The following is a 14,666-nucleotide window of genomic DNA, read 5'->3' on the forward strand; positions in this document are numbered from 1 at the left end:
TCTGAATTTAAATACAGATTACTTTATAACACATTTTATAACAATAGTCAGGAATGTATTATATCTTCAATCTTATTTCAATTCTCCTAAAGAATGAAATATGCTTTTTCAATATCCAATCTTCAAATTCTTTTAATTCATTCATCATTTAGGATAGCATTACATCATATTTTCAAAATTATTTCAAATTATCTTTAAAATCCAAGTGATTTTAAGATAAATTTTCAAATGTCTTCCTCATTTCTCAAATCTTCAATCCTTACTCAAATTCATCTTCCTATTCTTAATTCTATCCTATTTCAAAACTCAAAAATTCAAACATTCCAATTTCAAAGTTCAATTTAACTTTGAAATTTCAAATTCAAAATTCAAATTCCAAACCAAATCAAATTTCAAAGTTCAATTCAACTTTAAAATTTCAATTTTTTTTTCAGGATTCAATTTCAAATTCAATTCAATACTTCAGATTGAATTTCGAAGTTCAATTCAACTTTAAAATCCTAGATTCATCACCTGATTTCAAAAATTCAAATTTTAAATCAAGTTTATTCTCTATCCTTCACTTCAAATTCCCAAACCTCCAAAGTTCTTTCTGAAATCTTCTGAGTTTCGATCTTTAAAATTCAATTTCACTTTGAAATCAAGAATCAAAAGTTTTGAGGTTAGCTATAAAATTGATTTTTCTCTGAATTAAAGATCAAATTCAAAAATCAAAATCAGATCCAAATCCATCTTCAAATCCCATCTGGATTTCTGAATCCAACTCCATTTTCAAGTTCCATTTGGATTTTCAAATCCAATTTTATCTTGAATTCTAGATTTCAAATTCAATTCCATCTTGAATTCCATATTTCAATTTTATCTTGGATTCCAGACTTTCAATCCAATTTTATCTAGGATTCCAGATTTCAAATCCATCTTAGATTTCAGATTCTGATTCCATCTAGAATTCTAGATTTCAAATCCAATTCCATCTTAGACTCCAGATTTTAAATCCAATTCCATCTTAGATTCAGATTTTCAAATCCAATTCCATTTTCCAATTTGATTTCCAATTCAAAACTCAATTTTGTTTTCAAACCTCATCTGGACTTCGAGATTCCAATTTCAATTTCTATTTTCAAACCATTTTTCAAATCTATTTTTCCAAATCTAAATTTAACTTCTAAATTCAGTTCCTGTTTTAGGTTCTGAATTTAAAGCTCAAAACCAAAAAATCCCCTTCTTAAATCAATTTTTTGAGAATCAACTCAAATTCAAAATTCATCTTAACTTTGAAATTTCATTCCTGACTTCAAAATTCTATCTCAAATTTCAAATCTCTCTTTCTCTTCATCTTCTTCAATTCAAACTCCATTTTCCAAACTCTGATTATTCCAAGACTTAAAACTTCAAGTCTCCTTCCAGATCTATTTCAAGTTCTAAGTTAGATTCAAAATCTTCAACTTTCAAAAAACCATTTCTTCACCATATTCTCAAGTTTATTTTAAAATTACTTGAAAAATCCCAAAATTTCTAAATTATTCTTCTCAAAAGCACACATCTCTACATATGCATTGCACAAGCATGATTTTTTGTACATTATTAGACTTAGGATAAATCTTTAGACAATATTTAGGCAAAAGCAAAAGGCATGAGTTTGATCCTTGGTTTGAATACTTCTGGTAAAGGCGCCAAGAATGGTCGAACCTCGTACCGACAAGCGAATTTCGTCTCTCCATTCTTTCTCGCAAATATTTCAAAACAGAGTCGAGTAATTTCAAAACATTTTTAAAATTAAGATCAAGTGAGAGCTTTGCAAAAGAGTTCCTCTCTCTTCTTCCTTTTCTCCTCTCTCTTCTTTTCTATCTTTTATTCCCCTTCAAAAAGGGAATAGAGGTTAGAAAGGAAAAAGAGGAATACAACAACAACTACGCCTTCATCCCAAAACAATTGGGGTCGGCGATATGAACCAAAAAAGAAAATCATTCTGGGTCTTCCACATGAATCCTTCTCCTCCAATCATTTCTATCCAATCACTACAACAAAGCAGTAGATTAGCGACGACCACATTCCATCGCTAATCCGTCGCTAACCATGTTAGCGACGGATTAGCGACAACGCGGCGACAGTATGCTTACGTCGCGAATATTTCGACGCTAACTGGCGACGGAATAATTCCGTCGCCAAGTCCGTCGCTAATTGCGACGGAATAACGAGCGCTATATTCCGTCGCCAATCCGCCGGTACTAAACGGCGACCACGGCGTGGCGACGGATTTAATTCCGTCGCTAAGCCGTCGCTAGATTAATATGAATAGCGACGGAATCATTCGTCGCTAATCCGTCGCAAAAACGAAAAAAAATCAAAAAAAATTTATTTAAAAATTAATTACCGAGAACTGTACAATTTATATTTCCTGTACAATTTATATTTTCTGTAAATAAAAAACAAACCACACAAAAAAATTCATATAACAAGTATCTATAATAATTAATTGTTCCACCTTAAAACTAAGAAGTTTAATTATTTACAATTCAACAATTACAATTAGGAAAAATAAAAAAAATAGAACTTCTTCAACACAGTCCTCTAATCATCGCCAAGATTTTGTGCGTCTTCTTGTTCATTGTCTTTATCTGTCCCTTCAGCTCCACTACCCTGATTATCGCTAGCAGCCTACACAAGAAAAGAACAGTCAGTATTGATAAACAAAATATAATAAAATAAATTACACACTATATGTGATTCTATCATGTGCTCATGTGTGATCTAAGGCAATAAAAAAACTCTATATGTGATTCTATCATGCTCATATGTGTGCTAAGGCAGTCAAAAAATTGAATATGTGATTATAGCATGTTCATATGTGTTCTAAGGCATATAAAAAAACTCTATATGTGATTCTACCATGCTCAGATGTGCTTTAAGGCAGGCAAAAAACTATATATGTGATTCGATCATGCTCGTATGTGTGCTAAGGCAGTAAAAAAATTGAATATGTGAATATAGCATGCTCATATGTGCTCTAAGGCAGGCAAAGCCAAAAATTTTATATGTGATTCTATCATAAATGATATATAACATGTTCATATGTGTTCTAAGGCAGTTAAAAAACTCTATATGTTATTATAGCATGTTCATATGTGTGCTAAGGCAGTCAAAAAACAAAATATGTGATTATAATATGCTCATATGTGTTCTTAGGCAGTAAAAAAACTGAATATGTGATTATAGCATGCTTATGTGTTCTAATGCAATCAAAAAAACTTTATATGTGATTCTATCATGCTCATATGTGCTCTAAGACAGACAAAAAGTTAAATATATATATATATATATATGTGATTCTATCATGCTCATATGTGTGCTAAGGCAGTAAAAAAATTGAATATGTGATTATAGCATGTTCATATGTGTTCTAAGGCATCTAGAAAAACTCTATATGTGATTCTACCATGCTCAGATGTGCTTTAAGACTGTCAAAAAACTATATATGTGATTATACCTGAGAGGGACCTGGAATCGAAGATCCCCTATCCTGAACAGCGGCCTTGATCTCATTTCGGAGAAAGGGGGCGACGGTGTATTGGAAGTAGTTATTCAGTAATTTATTAATGATCTCGCGTACATCATCACCGGAAAGAATAGTCGGCTGCTTGGAGCTTATGTCGGCGCAAGAAGTTGGTGAGCCGTAACTGGAAGAACCAATAACTGGTGAAGTGTTCATATTACTCCCAAACCCGAACACGCAACCTTTTTTGGGTTCACCTGCTGCAGTCACCCATGCTGTAGGATCAAATGATGGATGCTGAGTAGCGTCTTCGCCATATCGCTCTACCATTTGTTGCTCATATGCCTCCTACAAAATAATGTTTAAAGTATTCATTAATAATTAATGATAACATTATGATGACTTGCATATATATTGCAATGATTATTAATAGAATTAATACATACCGTTGTCGTTCTCGCCTTCTCTGATACGAAGACTCCCGTGGTCTTCCGTTTATGTGTTTCTACAAACACATCCTTATATGGTACACTGCCTCCTTTTTCTGCTTCCTGCGAAGTTAAATGACAAAAGATTTAGTACACAAATTTGCAACAATACTTATAGAATTAATATTATATATTGATGAGTTACCATTTTCTTTAGGTGGCTCCCAAATGTCTTAGATCCACCTGTGTGTAGATGGGGTTCGGGCATCTTCGATCGATTTTGTGAAGCCTTCGCAGAGCGATTTTTAAATGCATCTCCCGCCCACATATCGCACATTTCATCCCAGTAATCTCTCCTGATAGTAATAGGACCATGGCCCTTCCACAGTAATGGATCATCTACTACGCCAGATGCTTTTTTTGCTGCAGTCTTCATAGTGTGCAGCATGTCTGCAAATCGATTGGCAGCCACCTTCTGCCACACCTTCCTTGCATCATTTTCTTCCACCGTAGTTGCAAAGCGATTCGAAGCCTACAAATATTTTCAGAAAGTTAGTAGACATTGCTTAAATAAATTAAATATGAAACACATTAACTATGAGGAACAACTGTATACCATGAATGAGGACCACAATCTGTCTAATACCTCCTTTGAGTACTCTTTCCATTGAGCAACTGGTCCTAGTAGATGTTGAAGAAGTGAATTCCTAATCTCCCGTACTACTTCTTGTGGCTCAAACCTCGTGCTGCACATGAATTGTTACACAGTAAATATCAATATAAAATATTTAAAAGATATGCAATAATTGAAAACAAAATACTTACGGTCGATTATCGATATACACTATTCGAATGAGTCTTCTTGTGTCAGCCTGAGAAGACCTTGTTTCCTGTGTTGGCTGTTGACTTGTGCGATCAACTGGTGTAGGTGGGTCGTGTACAGGCGCAACATCATCTGTAAAAAAATACACACCAAGTTCTCAGAATGTGCATTTGAACTAATCAAGCATCTAATTAGTTATATGATATACCTATCACAGGAGCCCGTGAAGATGAAGGTTGAGCCTGGCTACTACTGGATGAGCGACCACTATAACCTCCACGAACCATATTCTAACAAATAACATATGTCATACAATACATTCAAATAATTCACATCAAGTATTACAATGCATTCAAGTCATTCACATCAAGCATTGCAATGCATTCAAATAATTCAAATCATTGACATCAAGTATTGCACTAATTCAAATCATTCGTTAATTGCATAAATTATAATATATTCAGATAATTGAAATCATTCACATCAAGTATTACAATGCATTCGAATCATTCGTATCAAGTATTACAATACATTGAAATAAAATTTTTAATCATTCACACCAAGTATTGCAATACAACTCACATCAAGTATTACAATGCATTTAAATAGAGGTTTGTAGTATAAGATTTTGCTCACTAGCTTGAGAATTCTTCCTCGTCACTAGTTTGACTTTCTTCTTCTTCTTCTTCTTCTTCTTCTTCTTCATTGTTTGCCCATCCACTTGGTACATCATTTGGATCACATTCCTCTATGAATGTTTCATCAGCCAATGGAGATATGACATGCATATCATGCGCAACATCGTGACCATAAGCGAAGTCACAGACATCATCTGATTGATAGTAATCACTGTCTTCAGCTAACTCATCTTCTTGTAACTGATCATACTCGGGGTATAGTTTGGATTTCACCTTGCAAACTGCCCACCATTCATTTCTATCTGACTTTTTTATACTCGGATATGAAGTATAATAAACTTGTTGAGCTTGCGAGGCTAATATGAATGGTTCATATGTTCCAAACCTGGATTTATGATTCACCTCCACAATGCCTGAAGCTTTGTCGAGTCTTGTTGCAGTTGGATCAAACCAATGACACTTGAATACCGTAACCCTGTTATTCATGCCTAAGTAAGTCAACTCCATTATTTCCTCTATAACACCGTAGTAATCATGTTCATTTTCACCGTAGCTGCTACCCTTGACACACACGCCACTATTTATCATTGATTTGTTTATACCGTAGTCTTTTGTATGAAATCGATAACCATTTACGATATACCCGTTGTAGCATTGCACAACTTTGGTCGGACCATTTTCTAAATCACATATTCCTTGATCTTTAACATCACCATGGCGAACCTACGCACAGACATAAACAATTATTGTGATCACGATCAATTAAGTAACTTAGTGTTGTTTATAAGTACAAAATTTATGTTAGCTTCTTTACCAACTGTTTCAACCACTCCACAAACTTAGTTTCACGTTCTTTTTGTACTTCTGCATTAGTGAGATGTGAAACTTTGCTTTGCAACTCCAGATCAAATCGTCTGCAAACCACAAATACTTATATTACCGAGCCATGTATCCACATATAGAACATAAAAGGATTTATAATTGAGTTGCATATACATATACTTACTCGATGTATGGGTCGATCGCTGAATAATTAAAAAGAATATAGATGTGTGCTGCATCTTGCTCTCGATCTGTAAATAGCCTTGATCGGCAACTACCAAATGCATGCCCAAGTCGTTGAAATATCGACAGCTTGTCAGCTACAGTTACTTGTTCTCCATCATCGTTACGGGGCGGGCATGTGTAACGTGTTGAAATATGAGGTTCGAAGTACATAGATGAGAAATTTGAAATCTCTTCTAAAGTGTACGCCTCACAAATAGAGCCTTCTACTCTTGCTTTATTACGAACCTTTTTTTTTAGGTCGAACATGCATCTGACAAGAATATACATTTCAAATTTTAAATATCTGTCATTAAAGAGACAAATATAAAAAAACATATACCTTTCAAATGGGTACATCCATCGATATTGCACAGGGCCACCAACCCTTAGTTCATATGGCAAATGTATGATCAAATGTTCCATAACATCGAAAAATGTTGGCGTAAATATCTTTTCTAACAGACAAACAGTGGTGATGACAGAGTCCTCGAGATTCTTTACATCTGATACAATGACCTCCGATGCGCACAATGTTCTGAAAAATCCACTCAACTCAGACAATACCCCCCATATAGGTTTGTCTAACATATCATGGAATGCTAGGGGTATCAATCGTTGCATAAAGATATGACAATCATGGCTCTTCAACCCATATAACTGTCCATCGTCAATCTTCACAGCCCGAGCAATGTTAGAGACATATCCATCTGGAAATCTCAGTTGTCTCAACCATTGACATACATGTTTTATTTGATCAGGTCCGAGCACGTACTTCGCCTTTGGTTTCAGTACTTTGCCATTATACTCTTTGAGTTCCAATTTTGGTCTTTTACATATTAATTTTAAATCCATACGGGCCTTCGGATTATCCTTCGTTTTTCCTTTAATATTCATTACTGTATTGAACACATTATCAAACACATTTTTCTCTACATGCATCACATCCAAATTATGTCGTATTAATAGGGTCGGCCAATATGGTAGTTCCCAAAAAATAGATTTTTTCGTCCAATTGTGTTCCTTCCCAAATCCACGGAAGGGTGTAGGACTGCGGGCATCTGTTAATACATCTGGAAAGTATCGCAATCTTCTTAAAATCTCTATGCCAGACAATCTTGAGGATGGACCTTCCATTTCAGTTGTGCCTGCTGTAAATGCATTCTTTTGACGTCGAAACGGATGATCGCTGGGTAGAAATCGACAATGGCAATCAAACCAGCAAGGCTTCCTTCCATGCCTCAATCTAAAAGCTTTGGAATCCTCCATGCAGTACGGACAAGCCAACCTCTCATGTGTGCTCCAACCAGATAACATACCATATGCAGGGAAGTCACTGATTGTCCATAGAACAGCGGCCTTCATGTTGAAATTTTGTTTTTTGTGGGCATCATACGTGGTAACACCGTCATCCCACAGTACTTTTAATTCATCAATCAATGGCCTTAGATATACATCAAGATTTTGGCCAGGTGAGGTCGGACCAGGGATCAACAGAGACAAGAAAAGATTTGGACGTTTCATACACAAGCTTGGTGGAAGGTTGTATGGAGTTACAAATACTGGCCAGCATGAGTATGGAGTTGATCTACCCCCAAATGGATTAAATCCATCTGTACATAGACCGAGTCTAACATTTAGCACTTCCATTGCGAAGTTCTGATGAGTACGATCAAAGTGCTTCCAAGCTTCAGCGTCAACAGGATGCGTGATCTTGTTTTCATCGTGTCGAACTTTATTTGCATGTCATCTCATGTGTTTAGCTGTCTTTGAAGACATATACAATCGCTGCAATCTAGGAGTGATAGAAAAGTAGCGGAGCGACTTGTATGAAACTTCCTTTGATCTCGTGCTACCATTGCCTCTTGTCTTTGGCTTAAACCGAGGATGCCCACATGACGGGCATGATATGTCGTTTTCCTGCTCCTTGAAATACAACATGCAGTGATTTGGACAAGCATCAATCTTTTTGTAACCCATACCTAGAGCGTTGACCATAACTTTCGCACGATAGAAATTTTGTGGCAATTTCTCATCTTTAGGCAACATACTCTTCACAATCATGCACAAACGGTCAAAACATGATTGACTCAAATTATACTCGGACTTCAAATTCATTAGTTGAAGAACTGCAAACAAGATAGTGTGACTCTCACAACCGTTCCAAAGTGGCTCATCAGCATCTCTAAGTAAATCATAAAATCTACTAGCTGCATCATTTGGTGATTCTTCATCTACGACAGTTCTTACATCACTAGAACTCATAGCAGAACCCAGTTCTGTTCCTGCAGCATCAAATATCAAATTCGTATATGGATTATCGTGCACCACATTCACCCGTGCATCAAAATCGTTTCTAAATTCTTCTCCATGAAACGTCCAGTTCTGATAATCACTCACAAAACCCTTCTTGTATAGGTGATGTCTAACGCCATGAGGTTCTACAAATCGATTATTCTTACAAATCTTGCAGGGACGCCTAATCCGACCTGTGGGATCTACCGTACTGACACTTGCCGTTGCAAATTCAATAAAACTGTCGACACCATCCATATATTCATGCGATAACTCATTGTCCACTATCCTACGGTACATCCATTCACGGTTTGCAGTCATTCTGTCGTATGATGTTACGAATAGTATCCTAACCAGTTAAAAGAGAACCATCAGAATACTATGATGAAGAAAATATCAAATTTATCATGCAATATATGATGTCATACAATCACAAGAATTATGATGCATGCATTGATAACTTAATATTTTCATGTGCAAACTATTCATGACACGATACATTCATTTGAAGCATGCTTTCAGTATACAATTTCACATGGAAGACATAATCAAATTGAAAGTAACTACATGTAAGCATGGATACAATCACATCAAACATTGCAATACATCGAAATAATTCATATCAAACAAATATCAAACATGTACCTGCAGCAAACACACTTCAATATCCCACTAACTACTACCATGCATAGCATGGACTCCGTACTCCAAAAATAAGAACACTTCCATATTCATACATTAAAATCATGATCAGCATGATCTCCAAACTCCAACAAAGTAGTCCTAGATATCAACAACTAAGTGAGTGTGTGAACAATAAAGTGTTATATTCAATAAATTAAATAACATGTGATGCGCTTGCATCACTTACTCACCACGGGTATTTACCCGATTTGCATTGTTTTTGTCACTTACTTACCACGGGTGGCGGGGCACAAGCGAGTTCTGTTGAGAAATCTGCAAAAAAAAATGATGTTTTAAAATGAAGTCACCATGAAATTATTCGACCATATTAAATCATAAAACCTTAAAATACAAGAAAATAAATTATAAATAAACCAAAACATCATAAACTATAAGAAAAATAAACCATAAAATTAAATAAAAAAGCCACAATTTAAACCTTAATCAAACAAGGAAAAAAACTGCCCAAATCAAATACAAAAAAATCCTTAATCAAATTAACTAAAAAGTATTAATTAAAAAAATGTGATTTAAATCCCTAATTATAGAAAATAAAAATAAAAACTCTAAATAAATAAAAAAAACCTAATCAAATTAACTATAAAAGCCTTAATTAAAAAATTTTGATTTAAAGTCCTAACCAAATTAACTAAAAATCCTTAATTAAAAAAATTATGATTCAAATCCCTAATCATAGAAAATAAAAATAAAAGCTCTAATCAAATCCAAGAAAACCCTAATCAAATTAACTATAAAATGCCCTAATTTTTAAATTTTGATTCAAAGCCCTAATAAAACAAAATCAAATAAAAAACCCTAATTAAATTAACTACAAATAGCCTTAATTTAAGAAATTTGATTCAATTGCTTAATAAATGAAAATCAAAATAAAAAATCCTAATCAATGAAAATCAAAGAAAACTAAACAATAAAAATAAAATAAAAACCCTAATTTCTGAAAAAAGAAAAAAAAGAGCAAGAAACCAGGGGGTCGACCCCCGGCCGGACACGGCAGGGGGTCGACCCCCGGCCGGACATCAAAAGGGGTTGACCCCCTGCCGGACAAGGCAGGGGGTTGACCCCTGGCCGGACACGGCAGGGGGTCGACCCCGGCCGGACAAGGCAGGGGGTTGACCCCCTGCCGGACATCAAAAGGGGTTGACCCCCTGCCGGACACGGCGGGGGGTCGACCCCCGGCCGGACATGGCGGGGGGTCGACCCCCCCCCCCCGGCCGGACACGGCACGGGGTCGACCCCCTACCAGGGTTGACCCCCGGCCGGACACGGCAGGGGGTCGACCCCCGGCCGGACACGGCAGAGGGTCGACCGCCTGGCAGAGTCGACCCCCTGCCGGAAAACGCAGGGGGTCGACCTCCAATCCATTTAAGGTGAAATACGTACCTGCGGTTGCTCCGGGCAGCGACAGCGGCAGCGGAAGGTTGACGGAGATCGACTTCCGGCGAACGGTGGGGGCCGGCAGAGAGGTCGACGGGATGTATAGGGCGGTCGAAGGAAGAGGGCGGCAGGAGGGAGAGGGCGGCGGGCAGGAGCAGCGAAAGGAGAAAGGAAAAAGAGGGCTGGGATTAGGGGTAATGCGACATTTAGCGACGGATTAATTCCGTCGCTATGCCATCGTAATTCAAAAAACAAAAAAGGCGACAGAAAATATTTCGTCGCCTAGGCCGTCGCTATGTTGCGACGGAATTTTAGCCGTCGCAATTCCGTTGCTAACTGTCGTATTTATTGCGACAAAATATTCTCTCGCACAATCCGTCGCTAAGTAGCGACGGATTTTGCGAGGGAATATAATTTGTCGCTAGTTTCGTAAAATTCTACAAATATAGCAATGGATTCATTTCTCTCGTTAATCTGTCGCTAAGTAGCGACGATATAACTCCGTCGCTAATCAACTATTTTTTTGTAGTGAATGCCATGTCCTCGGTGAGGTTCAAAGCATTCATATCCTTCCCTATCACCTCCATCCATGTCTTCCTAGGTCTACCCCGACCTCTTTTAACTAATATGTTTTCTCATTTCTCCATCCTTCTAATTGGAGCATCATTAGGCCTTCGCCGAATATGTCCAAACCACCGTAAACGATTCTCTCTCATCTTATTTTCAATGGGTGCAACGCCTACCTTCTTACGTATCTCCTCGTTCTGAATCTTATCTTTTATTGTATTTCCACACATCCATCTCAGCATACGCATCTCAGCTACACTCATTTTTTGAATATGATGTCTCTTGGCAGCCCAACATTCCGTACCATATAGTAAACAATTAATACCAGAAAGGAAAAAGTATCTTCAAACCACGAGTTACAGGAATTACAGAGAAATATACGAAAAAAAGAAAAATATATATATATATAAGGGATCTAAAGCTAAAGAAAATTTGTAATTTAAGGAATGAGGATGTTGGAATCTAAGAATTCCTCTTGATGTTGCACAATATGCGTGAATCAATGTTTGTTATATGCAAAATTGATATCACGGTAGTGCTCCGATGGGGCAAGAACAAAAGAAATCCAAAACCAGAAACGAGAGATGGATTCCTACCTTGTTTGCTTCAATTGAGAGATGGAAGAATAGATCGTTGCCCCTGTAGTTCTACTGATGACCAATCGGGGCTTAGTGGAGGTTTTTTTTTTATATTGTAACTGCAGCTCTCGTTTTGTAGAAGCTTCGGAACAAACAACCTCTTATATTTCTGAGATACAAGCTCCTCCAATCGGTAAAGGAGAACATGAGAGGAAGAAGAATGAGGAGTGAAGGGGGATCGAGAATGGATTTGCAGAAGGGGGATGCGGGAGATTTTAAGAAGGAGAAAACTCGCTGCTCAGAGAATAGATGTTGATAATGGGTGCCGAAAGTAAGGGATGCCCCTTTCCTTCCCCTCGATGTCTATTCATATAGACAGTAGAGGAGCCATCGAGAAGAGGAAGTGTCGAGAAGGAGTGATTGTTAGCGATGGAAGGTGGAAAAGAGGGGGAACCGTTGAAGATGAATGATGGTGAGAGCCTTCCTGCAATGGATTCTTCCAGAGGGAAAATACGCGAGAGAGGGGCGAGCCTACAACCATTTGCAACTTTTTCCTTTTTTTTTCAAAAGGGAGGTCCGTTTAAAAGAAACGTTTTTATAAAATGGTTTAAAATGAGGTTTTTAGCAAAAATCTTTAAAAAGCTTTAAAACCATTTTTTTTCTTGTAGCTTTTTTCCAATTTTTTTGTGTTATTTTTCCATTTTTTTTTATTTTTGGAATAAAAATCTAAGATTTTATAAGAAAACAAAGATTAAACACTATTTTTTTGTATTTTTGCAGAATATTTATAAGAGAGAGTTTTTCTGAGAACTCAAAGCTATTTTTGGGAAAATTTCTTCAGAAAATGGGTTTATATCCGAATTTTTAGAAAATATTCGAGGTTTATAACCTCAAAATAAGAAATATAGGGTTGTGGATCCAAGAGGATGCCGGATGAACTGCCTGAGCCATTTAAAACCTATTTTTGGTATTTTCTGTAATTTTAATTAAAAAGTTGGACAAAGAGACTCAGATTTTGATCTGGACAATGAATCCAGATCCGAAATCAAGTCAAACATATAAAATGAATTTAATTTTAATGAAACTTGAGAAATGAACCGGAATTTAGATTTAAAAAGTGAGTCAATTGCTGAGAAAATGATATCAGGAGCAAAAAGGGGATATTTAAAAGATTTTTGAAAAATTTGGGGTGTTCACAAAGGACAGCTAAACACATGAGATGGCATGCAAATAAAGTTCAACACGGTGAAAACAAGATCACGCATCCTGTTGACGCTGAAGCTTGAAAGCACTTTGATCGTACTCATCAGAACTTCGCAATGGAAGTGCGAAATGTTAGACTCGGTCTATGTACAGATGGATTTAATCCATTTGGGGGTAGATCAACTTCATACTCATGTTGGCCAGTATTTATAACTCCATACAACCTTCCACCAAGCTTGTGTATGAAACGTCCAAATCTTTTCTTGTTTCTGTTGATCCCTGGTCCGACCTCACCTGGCCAAAATCTTGATGTATATTTAAGGCCATTGATTGATGAACTAAAAGTACTGTGGGATGACGGTGTTACCACGTATGATGCCCACAAAAAACAAAATTTCAACATGAAGGCCGCTGTTCTATGGACAATCAGTGACTTCCCTGCATATGGTATGTTATCTGGTTGGAGCACACATGGGAGGTTGGCTTGTCCGTACTGCATGGAGGATTCCAAAGCTTTTAGATTGAGGCATGGAAGGAAGCCTTGCTGGTTTGATTGCCATCGTCGATTTCTACCCAGCGATCATCCGTTTCGACGTCAAAAGAATGCATTTACAGCAGGCACAACTGAAACGGAAGGTCCATCCTCAAGATTGTCTGGCATAGAGATTCTAAGAAGATTGTGATACTTTCCAGATGTATTAACAGATGCCCGCAGTCCTACACCCTTCCGTGGATTTGAGAAGGATCACAATTGGACGAAGAAATCTATTTTTTGGGAACTATCGTATTTGCCGACCCTATTGATACGACATAATTTGGATGTGATGCATGTGGAGAAAAATATGTTTGATAATGTGTTCAATACAATAATGAATGTTAAAGGAAAAATGAAGGATAATCCGAAGGTCCGTATGGATTTAAAATTAATATGTAAAAGAGCAGAATTGGAACTCAAGGAGTATAATGGCAAAGTACTGAAACCAAAGGCAAAGTATCTGCTCGGACCTGATCAAATAAAACATGTATGTCAATGGTTGAGACAATTGAGATTTCCAGATGGATATGTCTCTAACATTGCTCGGGCTGTGAAGATTGACGATGGACAGTTATATGGGTTGAGCCATGATTGTCATATCTTTATGCAACGATTGATACCCCTAGCATTCCATGATATGTTAGACAAACCTATATGGGGGGTATTGTCTGAGTTGAGCGGATTTTTCAGAACATTGTGTGCATCGGAGGTCGTAGTATCAAATGTAAAGATTCTCGATGACTCTGTCATCACCACTGTTTGTCTGCTAGAAAAGATATTTCTGCTAGCATTTTTCGATGTTATGGAACATTTGATCATACATCTGCCATATGAACTAAGGGTTGGTGGCCCTGTGCAATATCGATGGATGTACCCATTTGAAAGGTATATGTTTTTTTATATTTGTCTCTTTAATGACAGATTTTTTAAAATTGAAATGTATATTCTTGTCAGATGCATGTTCGACCTAAAAAAAAAGGTTC

At 36.9% G+C, this 14,666-nt stretch overlaps 1 protein-coding gene across 1 annotated transcript; it reads right to left on the reverse strand.

Annotated features, from left to right (window-relative positions):
- Window positions 1-2,357: 2,357 nt before the first annotated feature.
- LOC149832371 (uncharacterized) lies at window positions 2,358-3,709 on the reverse strand. Its single transcript, XM_090013234.1, has 2 exons — window positions 3,488-3,709; window positions 2,358-2,658 (listed from the first exon to the last, which is right to left on the reverse strand). The coding sequence occupies exons 1-2, from the start codon at window positions 3,707-3,709 to the stop codon at window positions 2,572-2,574; spliced, it is 309 nt and encodes a 102-aa protein (XP_089869360.1). The 3' UTR covers window positions 2,358-2,571.
- Window positions 3,710-14,666: the final 10,957 nt, after the last annotated feature.

The sequence above is a fragment of the Nuphar pumila genome, chromosome 7 (genome assembly GCF_984573655.1).
Source record: "Nuphar pumila chromosome 7, dmNupPumi1.hap1.1, whole genome shotgun sequence".
Classification (NCBI taxonomy): Eukaryota; Viridiplantae; Streptophyta; class Magnoliopsida; order Nymphaeales; family Nymphaeaceae; genus Nuphar; species Nuphar pumila.